Genomic DNA, 22,302 nt, shown 5'->3' with positions numbered 1-22,302 from the left:
GTAAGTATTGACACATGTGAATATGTAAATACTACATCGACCAACATCGTATTTTATCTTTTCTCGCTGAAAGATAATGAGAGAGTCTTGTTTCACACAGATTAGTGACGTAGATTGCTGTGACTTCTTTCGTCCACCAGATGTCACTAATGTTGTTCTCACTGACTCCGAATCTGTTCGGGCACAAATTGAAGGAAAGTCTCAAACCTTAATGAGGGTTTTTTTTTTTTTTTTTTGCCAAAAAGCTGAGGAATACCACGCGAATATCGTCATCGCAATATTTTCATTGCAAGTGATAGTTTTTGTTTTGTTTTTAGCTTGAGTTAGATTATCTCCCAATGTCTGATTTTTGCTTTCAATTCAAGAAGTCTTGTTTTTTTCGTTTACAATGTAAATATTGTGTGACTTTTGAATGCTACAGTGACGCAAAATCATATTTTTCTTAGCGTTTCCCAACCGCTCCTCGCTTCCCCGATTGCTCACCAAAATGCTTCATTTCTGTGTCGTCATTTCCTTTACGTCGGTGGTGCGCCAGCGAGGGAAATGAAGACGAGCGAGGGGAAATGAAGACGATGGAAACTAAAAAAACTAAAGAATACAATATCGATAAATACAACAAGATGTGTGGTGCTTATTTATTGTAATATCATATATATTGTAATATTGTAATATCATTTGACTTTTCTTATCGCAGCGTTGAGATTATGGACGTCGTCTGATGTTAGACAAGTAGTAGTCGACAGCAGCTCTTGCATTGAGTTCTTTGTAAAAATGTGTGGAAGATTTTTTCACTTTAACAAGGGGACATTATCCCCATTCGGTTTACACAGATGATGCAACACAACATGTTAAGACCATAGACTTTGGTCAGGGGGCCGTCATTGCGTTCCAACAGGCATCTCCACCTGCCCTTCAGTCTTCCAAATGCATGCTCAGCTGTTCTTCTGGCTCTGCTTGATTCGTTATTGTACATGAACTGCTGGGTGGCCAGCCCTGCCATTTGTCAGTCAAAGGTTTCAGATGCCAGCTGAGAGCAGAGATCATCAAAAGGGTCCTCGGATACGCCAAAATTGTCACGTACGTGGTTAGGGCGAAGGCGAGGAACGCAAGGCAAGAACATGCAGTTGCAGGGAAGCAGGGAGGCAAGGCAGGAGTGCGGGCGTCTCAAAATAATAATATTTAATCACAATGATAAATACAACTGGCGACTATGACATGGCAAAGACGTGACAACGACAATGAACCGACAAGAAATGAAAGAAACCAGGGAACTCTAAGGTGCTTCGGGGAACAGCCCCCCCGATCAGTTGTAAGTACTTATCGAAAACACAAAACGGTAAAGAAAAATGAAACTGTCAATACTTTGTCAATGGAAACTATTCAAAGTGGAGCTTATTGAAATGAGTAAAACAAAGCAAAATAAAAGCATATACAAAACCATCTGTAAAATGTGAGAAAGTTACATATTTACATTATGCGTGACATTCCAGCGGCACGGAGGACGACTGGTTAGCACATCTGCCTCACAGTTCTGAGGACCCAGGTTCAAATCCAGCCTTCCTGTGTGGAGTTTGCAGGTTCTCCCTGTGCCTGTGTAGGTTTTCTCTGGGTACTTCGTTTTCACCCAACATTGCAAAAACATACATGCTAGGTTCATTGAAATTTCTAAATTGCCCGTAGGTACGAATGGTTGTTTGTCTTTGTGTGCCCTGCGATTGGCTGGCGACCAGGCCTCGCGCCGAGAGTCAGCTGAGAGAGGTTCCAGCTCGCCCGTGACCATGGTGAGGATAAGCGGGATGGAAAGTGGATGGATGGATGACATTCAATCATAGTATATTGTGAATAAAAAGCTCTAAGCAGGCTAAAAACAGGGACAGCTGTGTACAGTATACGATTAGATTGTACTTTGATTATTTATTTTTTATTTATTACTGTATTTACTTATACACACAGATACATCCGCGCGTGCGCGCACACACACACGCACACACACAAAACAGCCTTCTGACTTCTGTAATGGAAGGTGAGTGGATAACCAGTCTCAATTTAAGAGATGCTTCAATACAATATGCACAGTAGACAGTATTTTGACATGAAAATATTGTTTTAAATTTGCATTTTTGCAGCAACACGGTAGCCGACTGGTTAGAGCGTCAGCCTCACAGTTCTGAGGACCGGGGTTCAATCCCCGGCCCCCCCTGTGTCCTGCGATTGGCTGGCAACCAGTTCAGGGTGTACCCCGCCTCCTGCCCGTTGATAGCTGGGATAGGCTACACTATGCCTGCGACCCGAGTGAGGAGAAGCGGTTCAGAAAATGGATGGATGGATGGATGCATTTTTGCAACTTACACTTACAGTCGCATACTTTACAAGAGGTACTTCTTTCCATGAGTAACCAATGATTGGCACCTCCATAAATGCCTAACTGAGAGAATGCAGGGGTCCACTGTATTACCCTTATTGATACTTGTTGTTACATGCATGTTATTATTTTACACTTGTTCACATTTATTGTTAATGTTGACCTGCCAATTTTTATTATATCCAATAAACCTTAACTCAACTGACTGTCCTAATAAACTTAAATATGAATATGGACCATATGACACAACATTTAAGTCAAACATGACAATTGATGTGACCAAACAATGTGTGTTTGTCTTCTTGTGTCTTGCAGACATCAGTGAAGATGTACGTCCCGAGGGGCAGGAGTGGGAGCCCCCTCACATGAAAGAGGAAGTGGAGGATGAAGCGGTCCGCCGTATCAAAGAGGAAGAGAAATTGGAGCCCATCCCCATTAAAAAAGAGGATGAGGATGAGCACACTAACATCAAACATGAAGTGGAGGAGGACATCACCAAGTTTCCATCGACTGGTGTCCCTTTGAAGAGTGAAGATGAAGGTCAAAGTGAGGAGAGCAGAGTGGCAGAGCCTCCAAGCAACAGCTCAATTCAACACATGACAACAGAAGCTGATGGAGACCACTGTGGAGGATCACAAGCAAATGGACTCTTAGCTCCACTGTCAGATAGTGACGACATGATGTCACACCCTCCTCACACTGATGACGATGATGGACAGAGTGAAGGTGATCTGACATGTCACAGTGAAAAAAAAAACGATGGAAATGTAATCAGTGTGGGAAAATATTTGCTTTTCAGAACAATTTGAAACGACACATGAAAATACACACAGGAGAGAAAGCTTTTGCCTGCTCAGTGTTTGGCCAAAGATTCATTGAAAACAGAAGCTTAAGATGACACACAAGAACCCACACTGGTGAGAAACCTTTTGCCTGCTCAGTTTGTGGTCAAAGATTCTCTGTCAAGGGAAACATAAAAACACACACAAGAACCCACACTGGTGAGAAACCTTTAGCCTGGTCAGTTTGTGGTCAAAGATTCATTGAAAACAGAAGCTTACAAACACACAAGAACCCACACTGGTGAGAAACCTTTTGCCTGCTCAGTTTATGGTCAAAGATTCATTGAAAACAGAAGCTTCAAAACACACACAAGAACCCACAGTGGTGATAAAACTTTTGTCTGCTCAAGTTGTGGTCAAAGGTTCTCTGTGAAGAGCTACTTAAAAATACACACAAGAACCCACGCTGGTGAGAAACCTTTTGCCTGCTCAGTTTTGGTCAAAGATTAATTGAAAACGGATTCTTAAAAAGAGACACAAGAACCCACACTGGTGATAAACCGTTTGCCTGCTCAGTTTGTGGTCAAAGATTCATTGAAAACGGAAGCTTAAAAAGACACACAAGAACCCACACTGGTGAGAAACATTTTGCCTGCTCAGTTTGTGGGCAAAGATTCTCTGTCAAGGGAAACATAAAAACACACACAAGAACCCACACTGGTGAGAAACATTTTGCCTACTCAGTTTGTGGTCAAAGATTAATTTAAAACGGAAGCTTAAAAATACACACAAGAACCCACACTGGTGAGAAACCTTTTGCCTGCTCAGTTTTGGTCAAAGCTTAATTGCTGTACTTGTTTTCTATTTTGACTCATAACTTCAAAAAGGATGCTTTCCCAGTAAAATCTCTGGCTATTGAGAGTAGAATTCTGCCCTTTATACTAGTTACAGGCAGTTTTTTTAATCCAAAAGCTTTGGTTGGAGTTTTACACACATTTGGAGTTTTTTATTGCTTAAAAACGCTTCCCAGCGCCTGCTGTACACGTTTTCTATTTTGACTCATAACTTCAAAAAGGATGCTTTCCCACTAAAATCTCTGGCTATTTAGAGTAGAACTCTGTCCTTTATACTAGTTACAGGCAGTTTCTTGAACCCAAAAGCTTTGGTTGGAGTTTTACACACATTTGCAATTTTTTATTGCTTAAAAACGCTTCCCAGCGGGTGATAAGTGAGAGCAGACCGGATTGGCTCCGTAAAACTAAAGGCAGTTAGCACACCTTGGCGAATTCATCTCGACACCGGCTTAAAAATGCTCCCGCTATATAACGGGGGCAATTGACCCTTTAAACGGAGAGTCGGTCAGGACATTTCTCCCGATTAGTCCTGCGGATAAGCGGAATTTGACACGTCCAATAATGCGCGGACAACAACTGTGTGCTAACAAGAATTTTGTCATCAGAGTTGAGTTTGGAGGAGTCATTGCACACCAAAACACAATGACACTTTACGGCACTGGGTCGTAACTGCTATATTGCCTGTTGGAATATGGCATATGGCCATGAGACAGGCAACGATTAGGTATCTTCAAATACAATAAAAGCATAAGATAATTGCAACAATGAAACATCTTTATTTGCCAAGTATGTCAAACACAGAAGGAATTTGTCTCTGGGAGTTCGGCCCATCTTGTATGACAACAGACAGCTACTGTGGAAAAACTCTAACTTTGTCGAGCGTTGGCATCATGTGATGAATGGTGCATTTGACAGTCACCAGTAAAATGGTTCCATCGATCAAAGTCGATAAAACTCAAAACATTTGGGGTGAGAAGTAATGCCTCGTATGAACAAATATGGCACGGTGAGTATCGGGCTGGGCAATATGGGACTTTTAATTTTCCTGATCGTGGCATCTGGTAAAAGAGGGGGGGATAGGAAAATGTACACTAGATTACTAATGAATGCAACTGAACTTTTTGTATTGTACAAAGTTAAATATCTGTTAGAAAAATATTTGCCAAATTACTCAAATGTCAAACTGTATTTTCCCAAAAATACCCCAAAAAGTACAAACCCAATTCCAATGAAGTTGGGACATTGTGTTAAAGATAAATAAAAACAGAATACAAAGATTTGCAAATCATGTTCAACTTCTATTTAATTGAATACACGACAAAGATAAGATATTTAATGTTCAAACTGATAAACTTGATTGTTTTTAGCAAATAATCATTAACTTAGAATTTGATGGCTGCGACACGTTCCAAAAAAGCTGGGACAGGGTCATGTTTACCACTGTGTTACATCACCTTTTCTTTGAACAACATTCAATAAACGTTTGGGAACTGAGGACACTAATTGTTGAAGCTTTGTAAGTGGAATTATTTCCCATTCTTGCTTGATGTACAGCTTCAGCTGTTCAACAGTTCGGGATCTCCGTTGTCGTATTTTACGCTTCATAATGCGCCACACACTTTCAATGGCAGACAGGTCTGGACTTCAGGCAGGCCACTCTAGTACCCTCACTCTTTTACTACGAAGCCACGCTGTTGTAAGACGTGCAGAATGTGGTTTGCCATTGTTTTGCTGAAATAAGCAGGTGGGTCCATGAAAAAGATGTTGCTTGGATGGCAGCATATGTTTCTCCAAAAACTGTATGTACCTTTCAGTATTAATGGTGCCTTCACAGATCTGTAAGTTACCCATGCCATTGGTACTAACACGGCCCCATACCATCACAGATGTTGGCTTTTGAACTTTGCGTCCATAACAGTCCGGATGGTTCTTTTCCTCTTTGGCCCGGAGGACAGAACGTCCACAATTTCAAAGAACAATTTGAAATGCGGACTTGTCAGACCACAGAACACTTTTCCACTTTGCATCAGTCCATCTTAGATGAGCTTCTGGGTGTTGTTGATGAATGGCTTTTGCTTTGCATTGTAGAGTTTCAAGTTGCACTTACAGATGTAGTGCTGAACCGTACTGACTGACATTGGTTTTCTGAAGTGTTCCTGAGCCCATGCGGTGATATCCTTTACACATTGATGTCGGTTTTTGATGCAGTGCCGCCTGAGGGGTCGAAGGTCACGAGCATTCAATGTTGGTTTTCGGCCTTGCCGCTTTCATGCAGTGATTTCTCCAGATTCTCTGAACCTTTTGATGATATTATGGACCGTAGATCAGAATCGTCAGAATCATCTTTATTTGCCAAGTATGTCCAAAACACAAGGAATTTGTCTCCGGTAGTTGGAGCCGCTCTAGTACAAAAGACAGTCAATTTACAGAACACTTTGGAGACATAAAGACATTGACAAAAAACAATTGTGCAAAAAGATGCAGCGTCCTCTAGCACTTAGAGCAGTTCGAATGACTAATATTGCAATAGTCCGGTGCAATGACCATTGTGCAAAGGGCGCTGAGACTTCAAGGAGTGTATGCGGTTTAAAGTGACGAGTAGTGCGACCATCTGGGACAATGTTGGTTGTGCAAATGTTACAGATACTCCTCAATCAGTGTCCAAATGGAGCAGATGCTACTCTGGCATGAGTGGCCATGATGAAATCCCTAAATTCCTGGCAATTGTACGTTGAGTAACATTGTCTATTTTCTCACGCACTTGTTCACAAAGAGGTGAACCTCACCCCATCTTTGGTTGTGAATGACTGAGCAATTCAGGGAAGCTCCTTTTCTACCCAATCATGGCACCCACATGTTCCCAATTAGCCTGTTCACCTGTGGGATGTTCCAAAGAGGTGTTTGATGAGCATTCCTCAACTTTCTCAGTTTTTTTTTTCCACCTGTCCCAGCCTTTTTGGAACGTGTTGCAGCCATAAAATTCTGAGTTCATGATTATTTGCGAAAAACAATCAAGTTTATCAGTAGGAACATTAAATATCTTGTCTTTGTAGTGTATTCAATTAAATATAGGTTGAAAATGATTTCCAAATCATTGTATTTTGTTTTTATGTTTAACCGAGCAATTTAGAGTCTTCAATCAACGTTCCACGCAAGTTTTTGGGATGTGGGAGGAAACCGGAGTGCCCGGAGGAAACCCACGCAGGCGCTGAACACGCAAACTGCACACAGGCGAGGCTGGGATTTGAACCCCAAACCTCATAACTGTGAGACAGATGTGCTAACCAGTCATCTTCTATGCCACCCATTGCAGATATACTTCTTTTCAAATTAGTTCTGCATTGAAGGCTCGACAGACATCCATCATTATTTTACCGTACTAAAGCATCATTCATCAAATATTTGTGTCCAGGTGAACTTGTCTCGATGCATTTTGAAGATAGTTTATTCTAGCTTACCTTGCCAGCTACAAACAAAGAGAGACATTTGGTCACCAGATTATTACGTTTAATAACATACAAAATTGCAGCACAGCATATACATTATATATATATATTCCATTTATAATAACAAAGTGATAGATTGCTACTTTACTTTACGATTGGAGGCTAGCTTGACCGGCGCTATATACCTACTGGGGGCGTGCCTTTAGCGTCCTCCTTCACGCGCACCCTTCCCCCTTTACGCCCGCATTTCCTCTGTATAAGCAGCGTGTCGGCAGGAAATGCTCCCAGTCAGTCAAGCGGCGCGCTCATCACACAACAACATTTATACATTTTGGAACTCGGTGCACACACAAGAAACGCCGCATTACAAGGCGCCCCGTCCATTTTGGAGAAAATGTACGACTTTTAAGTGCGCCTTATAGTCGTGAAAATACAGTCAATTATATTTCTAAACTGCACAGGTTGTGCTTCAAGCAGAAGTAGGGACTGGTTTCAATGACAACCACACGAGATCCCATTCACTGCCACCAAAGAATAAAATCCAGATGTGGATAAAACTTTGCTAGATTTTAGCGCAAGGTCAAAAAAAAAACTAGACTATTGAGCAAACGGTAGAGGAGGAGAATTACGAGGGACAAAGTGCAAGTCTGGGAGCCCCATGTGTTCATGCATCTTTGTCTAATGTAAATTCTGCACAGAGTTATACTTCTAAATATATTATTTTTCTGTACTTTCTCGGTATTGTTTTATGTTCAGATGTTTGAGGTTTTCACAAAAGGAAAAAAATATTGGTGTCAAAGTCATTGTTCTGCTTGATGCGTCTGCTTTCACAAAAAGGCTGTTTTTCCTTCACAAACAGATTTGGCTGAAAGTCGCCTATATTTGACTGCTGATCACTAAAGAACGGTACAAGGGAGAGACTAACTTTTTTTCTGATGAAAGAAAGAGAGTCGGATCTTTCTTTTGGTGGTTTTGGTGTTGACATCGTCATAGTGCACAATATTCTGTGGGGCGTGAAAACTGAGTGAAAATGTCTGGCAGTGAATGAGTGAAATGCGTCATCAAACGGAGGCTGGAAAGAAACACAGGAACGGCAATAAAATTAGAATGCATGCAACAAGTGAACCCACCTGCTCTGTGTAGCACAATTCGAGGCTGCAGATTGAACGCAGCGTCCAGTAGTTGACGTTGTGGCTCCTTCTCCTCTTTTGGAGCCCAAAGTTCCTCCTCGGACTCTGCTGTCCTTGCACACATTTTCACACGAAGATCGCAACACTCTGGAGGGATGAGAAAAGCAAGTGATCATCGAACATGTGAAACATTGAACTAAAGATTCAGATTTGGACATTGTGAGTCAAACAGTAGGTTAGTCAAAACGGCAAAGCACCAACGTCAACAAAATGAAACATTAAAACGTAATTATGTATTGTAACAGATAACATAGATTAAGAAGACAGCTATTTTTTTACTTCAGGAGAAACAATTTGTGATGAAACATGACAGACTTTATTCAATGCAGATGGAGATAATAATAACAAATAACGATTCAGAAAATAATTGTTAGAGGATATTATTTTAGTATCTCAGACAAAGCTTACAGAATGTAGTAGTTGGTGTGTGTGTTATTTTCACTCAATTTAACCATTAGACACTAGTAGGTGGTGTAAAGAAGAACACTTTACCTGACGCTTGATCTCTGCTTTGCGAAGTGTTGCTCACAAACGTGTCTCTTTGTTAGCAAGCTAAACTAAGCTAAGCTAGGCCGAGAAGCTTCAACGTGCACGAGACGACTCCAACCGGACACGAAGATTGCACGAATGATGTTTTCGTCCACTAAAGTCGCAATCAGGGGCGTCAAGCGTCGAGGATTCACAACATTCGGTTCAAATTATATATATATATATATATATATATATATATATATATATATATATATATATATATATATATATATATATATATATATATATATATATTTCATACAATAATTTTAAATCCGAAGCATTGACGTCCCTGTTGGGCGATTTTATTTTGAAGTTTTTATTACCGTAATGCCGAGTATGAACAAAATTAGGGGCGGCTGGTTTGACTTCATTTGGCTCAAACCGGTGGCCTGCCGTAAAGGATCATGGGTAATACATCTCCTTTCCCTTCTCGCCATGCGGGAGGAGGGACGATCGTGCTTCAGCAAATCCTCCTGAATTTGGACCGAATGTTGCGAATCCTCGACGCTTGACGCCCCTGATTGCGACTTTAGTGGACGAAAACATCATTCGTGCAATCTTCGTGTCCGGTTGGAGTCGTCTCGTGCACGTGGAAGCTTCTCGGCCTAGCTTAGCTTAGCTTAGATTGCTAACAAAGAGACACGTTTGTGATCAACACTTCGCTAAGCAGAGATCAAGCGTCAGGTAAAGTGTTCTTCTTTACACCACCTACTAGTGTCTAATGCTTAAATTGAGTGAAAATAACACACACACCAACTACTACATTTTGTAAGCTTTGTCTGAGATACTAAAATAATATCCTCTAACAATAAGTTTCTGAATCGTTATTTGTTGTTATTATCTGTCTATTATTCTTCTGGATCCTTTTGTTGAATAATGTCTATCATGTTTCATCATTGTTTCTCCTGAAGTCTAAAATTAGCTGTCTTCTTAATTGCTGTTATCTGTTACAATACATAATTACGTTTTACAGTTTCCTTTTGTTGACTTTGGTGCTTTGCCGTTTTAACTAACGTACTGTTTCACTCACAATGTCCAAATCTGAATCTTGAGTTCAATGTTTCACATGTTCGATTATCACTTGCTTTTCTCATCCCTCCAGAGTAGAGCGGAAAGTGTTGCGATCGTCGTGTGAAAATGTGTGCAAGGACAGCAGAGTACGAGGAGGAACTTTGTGGCCCAAAAGAGGAGAAGGAGCCACAACGTCAACTACTGGACGCTGCGTTCAATCTGCAGCCTCGAATTGTGCTACACAGAGCAGGTGGGTTCACTTCTCTCTCACTTTTTTTATGAATTACATTCTAATTTTAATATTATTCCCGGGTTTTTCTGATGAGCACTGTCTGACGTTACATATCATTTTTTTAAAAATAATATCCAATAAGGATATTGGATATTATTCTGATATCTGATGGCATCCCCTCATGATGATGTGGATTGAGGATTTGAGAACAAATTTCAGAAGATCTGAAAGGCTTGTGGCCATTGTTGCATGATCAAAGTGTAACAGTGTTACACAACCTACACGACTTGTTTGGAAAATTGCCAGCAAGATTTTGCTGGCAATTTGAAGGCGCTAACGTGTAAACAGGATCGAGGACCAAGGTGGTTGTCAATATTGTAAACAAATTAGATTTGACCCATTTGTGTTTGTCCTCTTTTGTCTTGCAGACGTCAGTGAAAATCTTCATCCAGAGTGGCAGCAGTCAGTGTCCCCTCACATCAAAGAGGAAGAGGAGGATGAAGAGGTTCAACACATCAAAGAGGAGGAGGAAGAGTTCCTTCACATGAAAGACGAAGAGCCGGAGGTAATCATCAAGGTTCCATCGACTGGTGTCCATTTGAAGAGTGAAGATGAAGATCGAAGTGAGGAAAGACGAGGGGCGGAGCCACCAAACAGCAACAGCGCAAGTGATGGAGACCACTGTGGAGGATCACAAACAGATGGTGATGATGATGATGATAATGTTGATGAACAGTTGGAAGGTGATATGACATGTCACACAACCAGTAAATGCTGGAAATGTTCTAAATGTAGGAAAACCTTTGCTTCTAACAACAATTTCAAACAACACATGAAAATACACACTGGAGAGAAACATTTTGCCTGCTCAATTTGTGGTCAAACTTTCTCTCAGAAGGGAACCTTAAAAATACACACAAGAACCCACACTGGTGAGAAGCCTTTTGCCTGCTCAGTTTGTGGTCAAACCTTTTCTCAGAACGGAACCTTAAAAATACACACAAGAACCCACACTGGAGAGAAGCCCTTTGCCTGCTCAGTTTGTGGTCAAAGGTTCTCTGTGAAGAGTTACTTAAAAATACACAAAAGAACCCACTCTGGTGAGAAACCTTTTGCATGCTCAGTTTGTGGGCAAAGGTTCTCTCGAAAGGGACATTTGACAAGTCATACAAGAACACACACTGGAGAAAAGCCTTTTGGATGCTCAGTTTGTGGTCAAAGATTCTCCCAAATGGGAAGCTTAAAAATACACACAGGAACCCACACTGGTGAGAAACCTTTTGGATGCTCAGTTTGTGGGCAAAAGTTCACTCAAAGGGGCCATTTGACAAGACACAAAAGAACCCACTCTGGTGAGAAACCTTTTGCATGCTCAGTTTGTGGGCAAAGGTTCTCTCGAAAGGGACATTTGACAAGTCACACAAGAACACACACTGGTGAGAAACCTTTTTCCTGCTCAGGTTGTGGTCAAAGGTTCTCTCGTCAGGCTCGGGTTAAGACACACAAGTGTCCTCGTGAGACAAGCAGTGATCAAGAAGCTTTTCATGCAAATGTAAATGTTTAATATAAAAGTAATTACTATGCGACTGACAGAAATCTACATGCTTGTATTCTGTGTACCAGCTTTTATTGTATGTATCTTCTTCTTGTCCATATAGTTTCTAAAAGCCCCGTGAGTGTTGAGAATGAACACTGTTGCCAAAATACTTAAAAGGGACTAGTGGTGGGACTGATCCACAGGGCGGCTGTGGATCAGTTGAGCGGGTCGTCCAGTGACCGAAGGCTCGCCGGTTCGAACCCCGGCTCCGACTGTCCGTATGTGGAAGTGTCCTTGGGCAAGACACCGAACCCTAATTTGCTCCCAGTGAGCCTGGCAGCGCCTTGCACGGCAGCAGCCGCCCAGTGGTCATCAGTGGAATCATTTACTGATAAAATATTTGATTTTCAGTCACGTTGGAAATCTCTGGCACGAGGCCGATTCAATACATACAGTGGGTACTGAAAGTATTCAGACCCCTTTAAATGTTTCAGTTATATTGCAGCCATTTGCTAAAATCATCGAGATTCATTTTTTCTCCTCCTTAATGTACACACAGCACCCCATATTGACAGAAAAATTAGTTATTTACCAATTGCTCCAAAATGTATTGATATTATTGGAAATGAGTGCCAGTTTCATTTTCTTGAGCATGCATGCATTTTGTCCAATGTTTTAGTAAAGTCAATATCAAATCAGTGAACGATTGATTGAAATAGACTGTTTAAAAAAATGACTTTTGGTGTTAAACTGTAGCGTGTATATGTGATCCTGAATAAAGTACAATGCTTAAAACAGTGAGGGTGACTCCATTTACTTGTACATCAAATCCATTTTACCCATTAAAAGTAATTGAAATGTCTATATCCATTGGAAAGCCTCCAAAAACAAAATGCTCGCAACTGAAAGCAAAAACTGGCCCAAGAGATGAGGCATAAGTGAAAAAACCGCAAAGCGGGCAATGCGGAGGATTACAAGCAGACGGCCTCTTAGCTCCACTATCAGATAGTGACGACATGACGTCACACTCTCCTCACACTGATGATGATGATGATGATAAACAGTCGGAAGGTGATCTGACATGTCACACTGACAACAAACGATGGAAATGTTCTCAGTGTGGGAAAACGTTTTACTTCTAAGAGTGAACGACGCATGACAAGACACTGGTGAGAAATCTTTTTCCTGCTCAGTTTGAAATTCTCCACTAAGTATTGGGCAAAGAAACACAAGTATGCTGGTGAGAATCGCAGTGGTCAAGAAGCTATAAAGACTAGACTGTAAAGAAGCATTGACTTTTGGTGGTAAACTGTAAAGTGTATACAGTATGTGATGCATGATAAAACACGCTTCAGACAGTGACAGTAACTCAATTTGTTTGGAAATCAAATCCATTTTCCCCATTGAAAAGAATTGAAATGTCTTTCATTCATTGGAAAGCCTCCAAAGGCAAAATGCTGGCAACACAAAGCAAGAAATGGCCCAAGCGACAAGGCCTAAGTGCGAAAACCGCTCAGGTGGGGCACTGGTACGTCAAGGTAGCGCTGTACTTGGCTGACTTTGGCTCTTGGGCGGCCTCCACCCGCTCCTCCCCTGGGACGACGGTGTTCATTACTTTACTTCAGTACAAATTTGGGGTCTATCTATACTTCACTGGAATATTTATTTTTCAGCATACTTTTTTACCTCGACTCCTTAGATTTTCAGGCAAATATGTGTACTTTCTGCTCCTAACACAAAAAGCTGCGTTCTTTTTCATTTTGGATTGTGTTGTTTCCGGCTTGTCATTGGTTATTCCCCCCACACACACATTACTTTTATACTTGAAGTCATTTTGAAACTTATATTTCACGTTTACTTGACTAAAAAGCTTGAATTGATACTAGAAATTCTTCTTTAAACCCTAATATCTACTTCTACTTGAGTAATGAACGTGAATATGTTTGACGCCTCTGGTTGTCAGTATGTGTCCACTTGTCTCGCATAATTGCTGCAATCCAAAGTTTACAACACGCTTCGGGTTTTTGGGAAAAATGCGTTAAAAGCTCAAGGGATCCTTCTTATCAAATTCGTTTGTACAGCTGATAATGCAACAAACAACGCGTTTGCTTTCGAGACTTTATATCTGGTAAGACACACAATTTGAAATTATTGCTAAATAAAAATGCAAGATACAAAAGAGCAGAGGGAGACCCAGAAGAAGAGAGCCGATGCAGCTTCAGCACTTCTTGACATGTCAAACTGTGTGAATGTTTCCTCAGTACCAGGTAAATATTGAATTCATGTTTGACATTTGAAAAGTGTACAGTGTTTTTAGGACACATTTTGAGACTGAGTGAATCTTTACAGATGAAAACCAATGAAGACATTCACTCTCATGATCTTTGCAGGAAAGAATAGCAGAACTGAATGTTGAAAACCAACAAGTTTAAGAAGAACTTGGTAGACTTCACACAAAAATGTACATCTCGCATCCCTGCTGAAAGGAGTTTGCAGTTTAGAAGATCACCTCAAGTGACCACGAGCTGCAATTTTATACTGGGTTACCATCGAGAGCTCTCGACGTGTGGTTGTTCTTCATTCTGTTGTTGTGTGTTGCCAACATGGAAAGTAATGACACCAAATAGCATCTATCTGTGTCACAAAGATCTACCGTAATGCATCAAAAACAACTATTTCAGATATTCTAAACCAGGGACTTTCAAAATTAGCAGAGAAACTAGCTTTCTTAATTCAGTGGCCAGTAAAGGATTGCTTACAAAGCAATATGCCAACTGTATTCAAACAATCCTACCCTAAGTGCACCAGCATGATTGACTGTTTTGAAGTATTTACAGTATTCAAATTCCTGGTCCGGGACACGATATGAACAGACGTGGTCTGACTGTAAGCATCACAATACACACACCAACCAGTGTCGTTTTATTTGCATCAAAAGCTTTTGGTGGGAGGACATCTGGCAAGGTGGTGAAACAACGGAGTGGTTATCTTGAAAAATTCCAGTGGCAGGCTGAGTTTGGGACCTGGGCCTTCAGTGACCTAATCCACCTCTTAATAACACCGTCACGTCGCAAAAATAATGGACAAAAACGCAACACATGTAGAACTATGTGTGGCATAAAAGAAGAGACAGAGGCTTTCCCCATATTTGAGGATGAATGCCATTATTACTGAAGCAAGAAACAGTTACCTTTACATTCCAATCCGTCACCTCCAAACCGCCATAGAGGTTGTCGTGTATACAACGCAATATAACAGTTCACAATCAATATTTATCTAATAACGTTTTTAGTTTTATAATTAGGGCAGGAAGCCTGTTTCCGCCAGTTAGCCTCACCAGTGATTTTTGTTGTTTTTTTTGGCTGCGAGAAGCCATTTTCTGAAAAGAAAATGCCAGTGATCTTCCATGTGGAGTGCCAACGCCACAAGTTGGAAGGAGGCGAGACAGCATTGCAGTTCTTTATGGAATAGATGTCATTATTGAAGACACAAATTGGATTCAAAAACTGTGAAATATTAGTGAAACAGTTTTTCTGGAGGGCTCTCATAGTATCCAAGTCAGCCCCCGGACCCTGAAGAGAAAGCTCCAGAAAAACCAGTTGTGGAGGACATGAAACAAGATGGATGATGCTCAATTGGCTACAGATGGATGCACCAAAAATGTTGGACGGCCGGGGCAGCGTCAGGCAGTGCCGTGCAGGCGGGGGGGGGGCTTAAGTCAACTGAATGGACTGCTGGACTGAAGAACTGATGAGTGATTCATTCGTTGATCTTCGTCCGCGATCTGTAATACGCGACTGATTCGTTCGTGAATCACTCGTTGAAACTTCATTTGTGATCCGCTAAGGAGCGATCTACTCGTACGATGAGTGCACATGAAAAGAAGCACACATATATAAAATAAATGTAAATTAATAATAAATGTATATACGTGCCCATCACTATTGCATAATGAGGATGTGTGCTTCTTCTTCTGTTGTTTACATCTCCAACAGGTAAGGCCCCTCCCCTTTTCTTCTCTGGTAGGCTACGTGCGGGATGACCACCTGCGATCAAACGCCCACGAGTGACGCACAGCGACAAGTCACTGTCACATCCTGTGTGAATGCGGCATAAGTAGTTTCCGTCGTGTAGTGGCTATCATGATCCCTTCATATGGAAAAGGTCCATGGGTAGAAACAAAGCCGTTTTTTTCTTTTTCTTTTTTAATCTGACATTAAAAAAAACTAAGGGGAGATATTTGTCTCAAAATTATTTACGCAAATATAACTGCGATTTTCGTTTGTCAGATCCACAAATATATCTGTGATTTTCTCGTTTTTTTTTCTTTTAATTGTGTTGTGTGTGCATTTGTCATGACTTATCATTTGAACATATTAAATTGCTTGGTTGGCCGGTCTGTCAAAAACTCCATGTCCACTGCATTTATCTGGGCTTGGAACCAGCCTACAGTTTGCACCGGTTTGTGCCCGCCATCAGGCTGGATTAAGAGAGGATCAAACGCAGGTCAATGCAAATCATAATTGGCTGCAGCGGTGAGAGGACAAAATCATAACCACTCGACCACCAGGGACTTCTTGTGTGTGTGTGTGTGTGTGTGTGTGTGAATATCTTGAAAACGTGGTTTGCTGGTCCTGTTACGGATAGCACGAGAGCGACAGTTTCAGTCGTGTTGTGGTTCTTATGGTCACCAAACAGGTGTAAGGTCCCTGTTTGGAAACGAGGGTGATGAGCTTTTTTGTTTTCCCAGAAGGAAGAGCCCCATGAAAAGCTATGGACCAATTGAAGTTAACTCCCCGTCAGGGAATCCAACCTAAGTCTTCCGCGTGACAGGCAGAGATACTGTCCACTATACTAACGAGGAGTCTTTTGACATACATTCACTGAGTGTCGAGCACACGTCAATGCACCTGAATCCATGGGAATGCCAGCGAGACGGTTTGCTGGTCCTGCTAACGGATAGCACGAGAGCAACAGTTCCAATCGTGTAGTGGTGGTTGTGTTTGCCAAACACGCACAAGGAACACTGGAGGTGGAGGAGAACACAAGAGAGTCAGTACAAATGCGGGTAGCCAAGTAATCAATCGAACACAAGAGAACGAATCACAAGAATACCACGGACGATACTGCTGGTGCTGGATTCCTGGATCTGGCAGGCTTACTGTAGATGCAGGCAGTGATTAGTGCTGATTGAGAACAGCTGCACGGGCGAGGAGGTGATGCTTGCTGGAGAGTTCGAGAGGGAAAAGGGAGGCACAAAGTGACACCCAAGTTCCAAAAAGGAATTGCAGGGCACAGATCATGACAGACCCCACCTAAAGGGTTGCGTGACACCATGGAAGCAGGATGTTTGTTGATTATGTGGGGCGGAGGGCGTAAGGCCGGAGGGCTAAGGGGACTGGTGGAGACAGGCTTGAGCAGAGACACATGAAATGTCGGCTGGATTTTGAGAGAATGAGGGAGCTCCAACTGAACAGAGGTGGGATTTAAGACTTTAGTGATCGGAAAAGGACCAATGAAGCGTGGCGTGAGCTTCCGTGATTCGGTCTGGAGAGAAAGGTCACGGGAGGAAAGCCAAACCATCTGACCCACCTTGAAAACAGGTGTAGGGGAGCGATGAAGATCCGCCAACCGCTTGTTTCTTTCGGCAGCCCTGGCATCCTTCCAAATGTAGTTGGAGTTGTGGGCCCACGGAAGTACTTCAGAGCATGTGAAACTGGGCACGAAAAGCCGGTCTGGAAGTCCAGTCTTGGGATCCGGTTGGGTTCTCTGAGCCCTATTGACCACTTGTTCTATCTCCCACTTGGCAGCCCCAACAAAGCAGGAGAAAGAAACTTGAGGTCGTCTGCACAAATACTGTAGTTACACATTTAACAACTGAATGGGGTGCAAACACTCAAATTATCCTCACATTAGAGTACATTTTCCATTTGTAGCTGTGTTGTTTTATTCAAATCTGGTTTTAGCGCATTGGTCCCTATTACTAATAAAAATGACAGAAAATACTTTGAGAGACTTTCATACTTTCCACCAACCCAAGCCGTGATCATATAGTGGTTAGTACTCTGCGTTGTGGCCGCAACATGCCCGGTTCAAATCCGGGTGACGGCAAGAGCGAACTCCTGCAGTTGCTTTTTGCGGCAAGTGCTGCTGGGACTGTGATAATCCTCCACATGGACTTGCAGAGGGCCCAATACCTTTGTGGGGCTCGGAGTGCAATCGATAATGATGACAAATCAGAAGATTTGAGGTTCAACTCCTGACTTGCTCATGTACAGTTTTGCATATGGTGTTAAACCCAATTCAGAGTGCTGTATTGGGTATGTTTCCTTGTTTGTTTTCTTACTTCCTTCCTTGTTTCTTTCCTTTTTTCCTTCCTTCCTTGTTGCGTTCCTTGTTTCCTTCCTTCAAATCACAAATGGCCGTAGGAATTCCATTGATGTAGAAATACGAAGAAAAGATGTTTGGCTTGATAAGTGCTCAAAACACTTGGTCCTCTCAAAAGAATTCGGACTTCAGTAATGCTTAAATATACTCCATTATGACTTATCATTTGTAAATATTCAATTCTGCTTGTGAGTTGGTTACTTGGTGGGCTGGTCTGTCAAAAACTGCATGTCCGCTATTGGGCACAACAGCCACCACAGTTTCCATAGTGCAGTGGTTATCACATTCGCCTCACACGTGAAAGGTCCCTGGTTTGAGACTGGGTGGAAACAGCTTGCTTGTTCTCTTGCTTGTCAGGCAGCTCTTGTACATGGTTTGCTGGTGATGTTCAGCAGTGGAAATTACCATAGCTTTGTGGTGTGTGGGTGTGTGAAAGGTCCCTGGTTCAAAACCTAGTATGGGCAAGGCCAGGTTATTATTATTATTTTTGAAATTAATCTGCCTTGAAAAACAGCTTTGACAAAACCTTCGCCCCGTCGTGAATCAAATCTTGAGCTCCTGCTCGGACACCTTGAATAGTTCTGCCAGTGAAGTGGGAATCAGGATCGAGAGGCTGCGTGTGAAGATTCTCAACTTGGGTGTGTGTGTGTGTGTATCTTAAAAACTGCGTTCCGTTTGTCTCAAAAATAAACGCGCTGATCAACAAATGCACCATCAACAATACACAAGCAGAATTCAATATTTACAAATGATAAGTCATGATAAATGCACAGACAACATAAAAAAACTAATTGCAGATATGTTTGTGGATTTGAATAAAACGTATGTAAGTCACAGGTATATTTGTGTCAAAGATTTGGACACAAATCTCTCCCCATAGTTTTTCATTGCAGATAAAAAGAAAAAAAAGGAACTAACAAACCTTGTTTCCACCCGGTTTTGAACCAGGGACCTTTTGCGTGTGAGGCAAACGTGATAACCACTACACTATGGAACCTGCTGGCTTGCTTTATTTAACCGCCCCAACAGTACTTTTTGGAGCTGCCAGGCAGCAACCCGATGGAAAAAAAAAATCTGCATTTGACGTTTTGGACGGTAAATCGTGGAGTAATCAATCATTGATTCATTCATTCATCTTCCGCTTCTCCTCACTCGCCTTTGAAATGTCTGAGGCGCTCCCTTCAGGCCAGAGAGCACGGGAAGAAATTCCAACAGCCACCACGGTTTTGGGCACATCCTCCGTGCGCACAGTCCCATGTGTCTCTCTAACCCTTCCCAGCATCACCTCCAAGTGTCGCCAAAGCACCAACAGCTGCAGAAACGTGTGTACACCAGCCATGCAGTTGGCGTGAGGCACCGCACATTTCCACGCTCGTTTCACTCTTGATACATCTGAACTTTGCTGTGAAAAAGAACGGACGCCACGTTTTTGTGCGGACGTTTTCTGGACTTGAGCGTACGCCATGTTTCAGTAGGAAAGCCATGCAAGTTTTTGTACATGAGGCCCCTGATGACTTGTTTCTCCTTGATGTGTAGCTGGTAGTCGTGACTCTGTTTCTTTTGTCCTTGTTTCCTTTTTTTAGTTTTCTGATTTTTTAAATTTTTGTTGAGATTACTGATTCCACCATGATTTAGGGTCCAAAACAGTTAAATGCACATTTGTTTTGGTTTTTCCATCAGGTCACGTGAAACTTGCTGCCGGATGCCAGCTCCCCTTAGCATGTGGTGGCCCACTCCGCCTTGAGTCATAACTACAGCAGCGGTTTCCATCGTGTAGTGGTTATCACGTTCGCCTTACACGCGAAAGGTCCTCGGTTCGAAATCGCTTATCTTTCGAGCTGTTGTCTGTGGTTTGCCGGTCCCGTTATACGTCTCGACAGACGCAAAAGTATGATTTTTCCGGTACGACTTCTCAGATGTTCCAAATGTCAGCAATATGGACACAAGGGAGACAGAGTTGTCCAAAATGTGAAGGAGAAATGCTGTCATTGTGGAGGACAACAGAGGGTGACATTTGGGTGTGGATGCAACGTAAGAAAGACGAAATCAGTCCGGTTAAAGTGGTCAATAAAATCAGTGAAGAGGGTCCAAAATAAAAAGCAGAGTGTGAATATTTCCATCCATCCATCCATTTTCAACACCACTTCTCCTTGTTAGGGTCACAGGGCGCTGGAGCCTATCCCAGCTGACTTCGGGTGAAATGCGGACGATACCCTGAACTGGTCACCAGTCAGTCGCAGGGCACATACAGACACGGAAAACCACTCGCACCCACATTCGCACCGTCACTGAGTGGGAACTGAACCCGTACTGCCTGCACCAAAGTCAGGCGATTTTACCACTACACCATCAGTGACTGAATGTTGCCATGTCAACAGAAAATGTGATTCTCTGTATGGCGTACGTCAAATTGTGTGGAAATGCAGTAAAACAGAAAACAGAAAGGAAAGCATGATTTCTGTTTCAGTGTTATAAATAAAGCTATTTTGTCTCGTGAATGCACCGCGTCATTTTCGACGTATAAAATTTCGGAGAAAGCAACGACAAACCTTTTATCTGTCTTGTAATCTAAAGGTTGCTCCAGGAATGAGATGAGTTCTCGATAGCCAGAGGTCTTTTGTCAAAACCAAACACACACAAATGATACAGGTAGTGAATTTTTATAGAAAGTTTCATGAGCTCTACCAGGGGAATCTACAAGGAAACAAGGCAGGAAAAAGCAAACGAAGGACAAACATTGGTAGGAAGAGGCTGAGTTTGTGATGTGAGGGTGGAATGAGCGTGTATTGACAATGCATATAGCTGGGGGTTCCTGTTCTTGTTCATCCAAGCACAAATATGCACTAATCTGTACTTTCAGTAGACCACAAGCTGGACTTACTTTGCATGGAACAGAATTTACGCAGGCTGGTCGATTTCCCGGTTGTTTGGCCGGTCTGGTCTGCACGGGGAACAGGTGGATTTGGTGGAAAAGGAAGGGGGAAAAAAGGAGAGCAGGAAAAAAAATTTCCCGGGCAGGGCGGCCGCAGCCCGTATGTCGCTATTCGCAAGATGTTCGGAGCGGACGTGCGCTGCCCGCTTCCTTCCCGACGGAGTTTGCCCGGGCACCCAAAAGGGTAGCTCGGAGCGCTGGCAGGATGCCCTGCGGCGGGAAGGGTCCGATGTGTCCTCGCCACCTCGTGGTGCGAGGTGGGGCTTCCTGGCTAAGCCAGTCTTCGGCAAGTTGGTCGAACGAGAGCCAGCAAACAGATAATCATGGTGCAGATTTATGAGGAAGACAGAGTGGAGCTTTTTCTGTGTCTGTACAGTTAGAAAGTGCATGTTTTTTTTTTGGGGAGGGGGGGATTCTAGTTTCATCTTCTTGGGCGGCCTGCCAAAGTAATGTTCCATCGTCTTGTCAACGTATTGTAACATCAGCGAAGTTGACAGCGACCCAGCATGCCTCACGGCTGAGGTTATAAGGAGTTCCACTCTTATTACTTGTTCTGTTGTGTACAGTGTAATGTCTGAAGTCTTGAGTGTGGGCCGTTAAGGGCAGGGCCTGTTGATTGGCGGTTGTGACATCAGCAAAGATGAAAGGACAAAGGAACATTTCAGATGGAACGTTGGTTCGAGTTAGTCAATTTGAGTGCGGAGTGACTGAGCGTGAGTTAAGTTAGCTAACCCTCCACGTACTTTGCTGTCGTACTTGCACACATTTCACACAAAACCTTAACCTCACACTTGATCTTTGCTTAAAAATGTTTTGCTAACAAATGTCTCTCTTTGTGTGCGGCTACCAAACTAAGCTAGGCTAAACTAGCTTGGGAAGATTCAAAATGCATCGAGACAAGTTTACCCGGACCAAGATTTGATGAATAATGTTTTAGTGTGGTAAAGTAGTGATGGATGTACTGTCAAGCCTTCAATGCAGTATTAATTTGGAAAGAAGTAGATCTGCAGTGGATGTAGTATGGGAACTCGACTG

General features: G+C 42.4%; 1 protein-coding gene and 1 non-coding gene across 2 annotated transcripts; one reads left to right on the top strand and one right to left on the bottom strand.

Annotated features, from left to right (window-relative positions):
- Positions 1-9,821: 9,821 nt before the first annotated feature.
- Positions 9,822-12,714, top strand: LOC133397979 (oocyte zinc finger protein XlCOF6.1-like). Its single transcript, XM_061669488.1, has 3 exons — positions 9,822-9,852; positions 10,276-10,429; positions 10,840-12,714. The coding sequence occupies exons 2-3, from the start codon at positions 10,306-10,308 to the stop codon at positions 11,973-11,975; spliced, it is 1,260 nt and encodes a 419-aa protein (XP_061525472.1). The 5' UTR covers positions 9,822-9,852; positions 10,276-10,305; the 3' UTR covers positions 11,976-12,714.
- Positions 12,715-19,259: 6,545 nt separating this feature from the next.
- Positions 19,260-19,332, bottom strand: trnav-cac (transfer RNA valine (anticodon CAC)). Its single transcript has one exon. It is a non-coding gene; the product is annotated as a tRNA-Val (tRNA).
- Between the last annotated feature and the right edge of the window lie 2,970 nt (positions 19,333-22,302).

This window comes from Phycodurus eques, chromosome 23, assembly GCF_024500275.1.
Source record: "Phycodurus eques isolate BA_2022a chromosome 23, UOR_Pequ_1.1, whole genome shotgun sequence".
Taxonomy (NCBI): domain Eukaryota; kingdom Metazoa; phylum Chordata; class Actinopteri; order Syngnathiformes; family Syngnathidae; genus Phycodurus; species Phycodurus eques.
Note: the sequence above shows the minus strand (reverse complement) of the source record. Positions and strands in the feature narration are given on the sequence as shown.

Excerpts from the sequence above, each read along its gene's own strand:
- LOC133397979 (XM_061669488.1), top strand. The coding sequence starts at position 10,306 with ATGTGTGCAAGGACAGCAGAGTACGAGGAGGAACTTTGTGGCCCAAAA. Across the intron at positions 10,430-10,839 it reads AATTGTGCTACACAGAGCAG|ACGTCAGTGAAAATCTTCAT; the intron begins GTGGGTTCACTT and ends TTTGTCTTGCAG.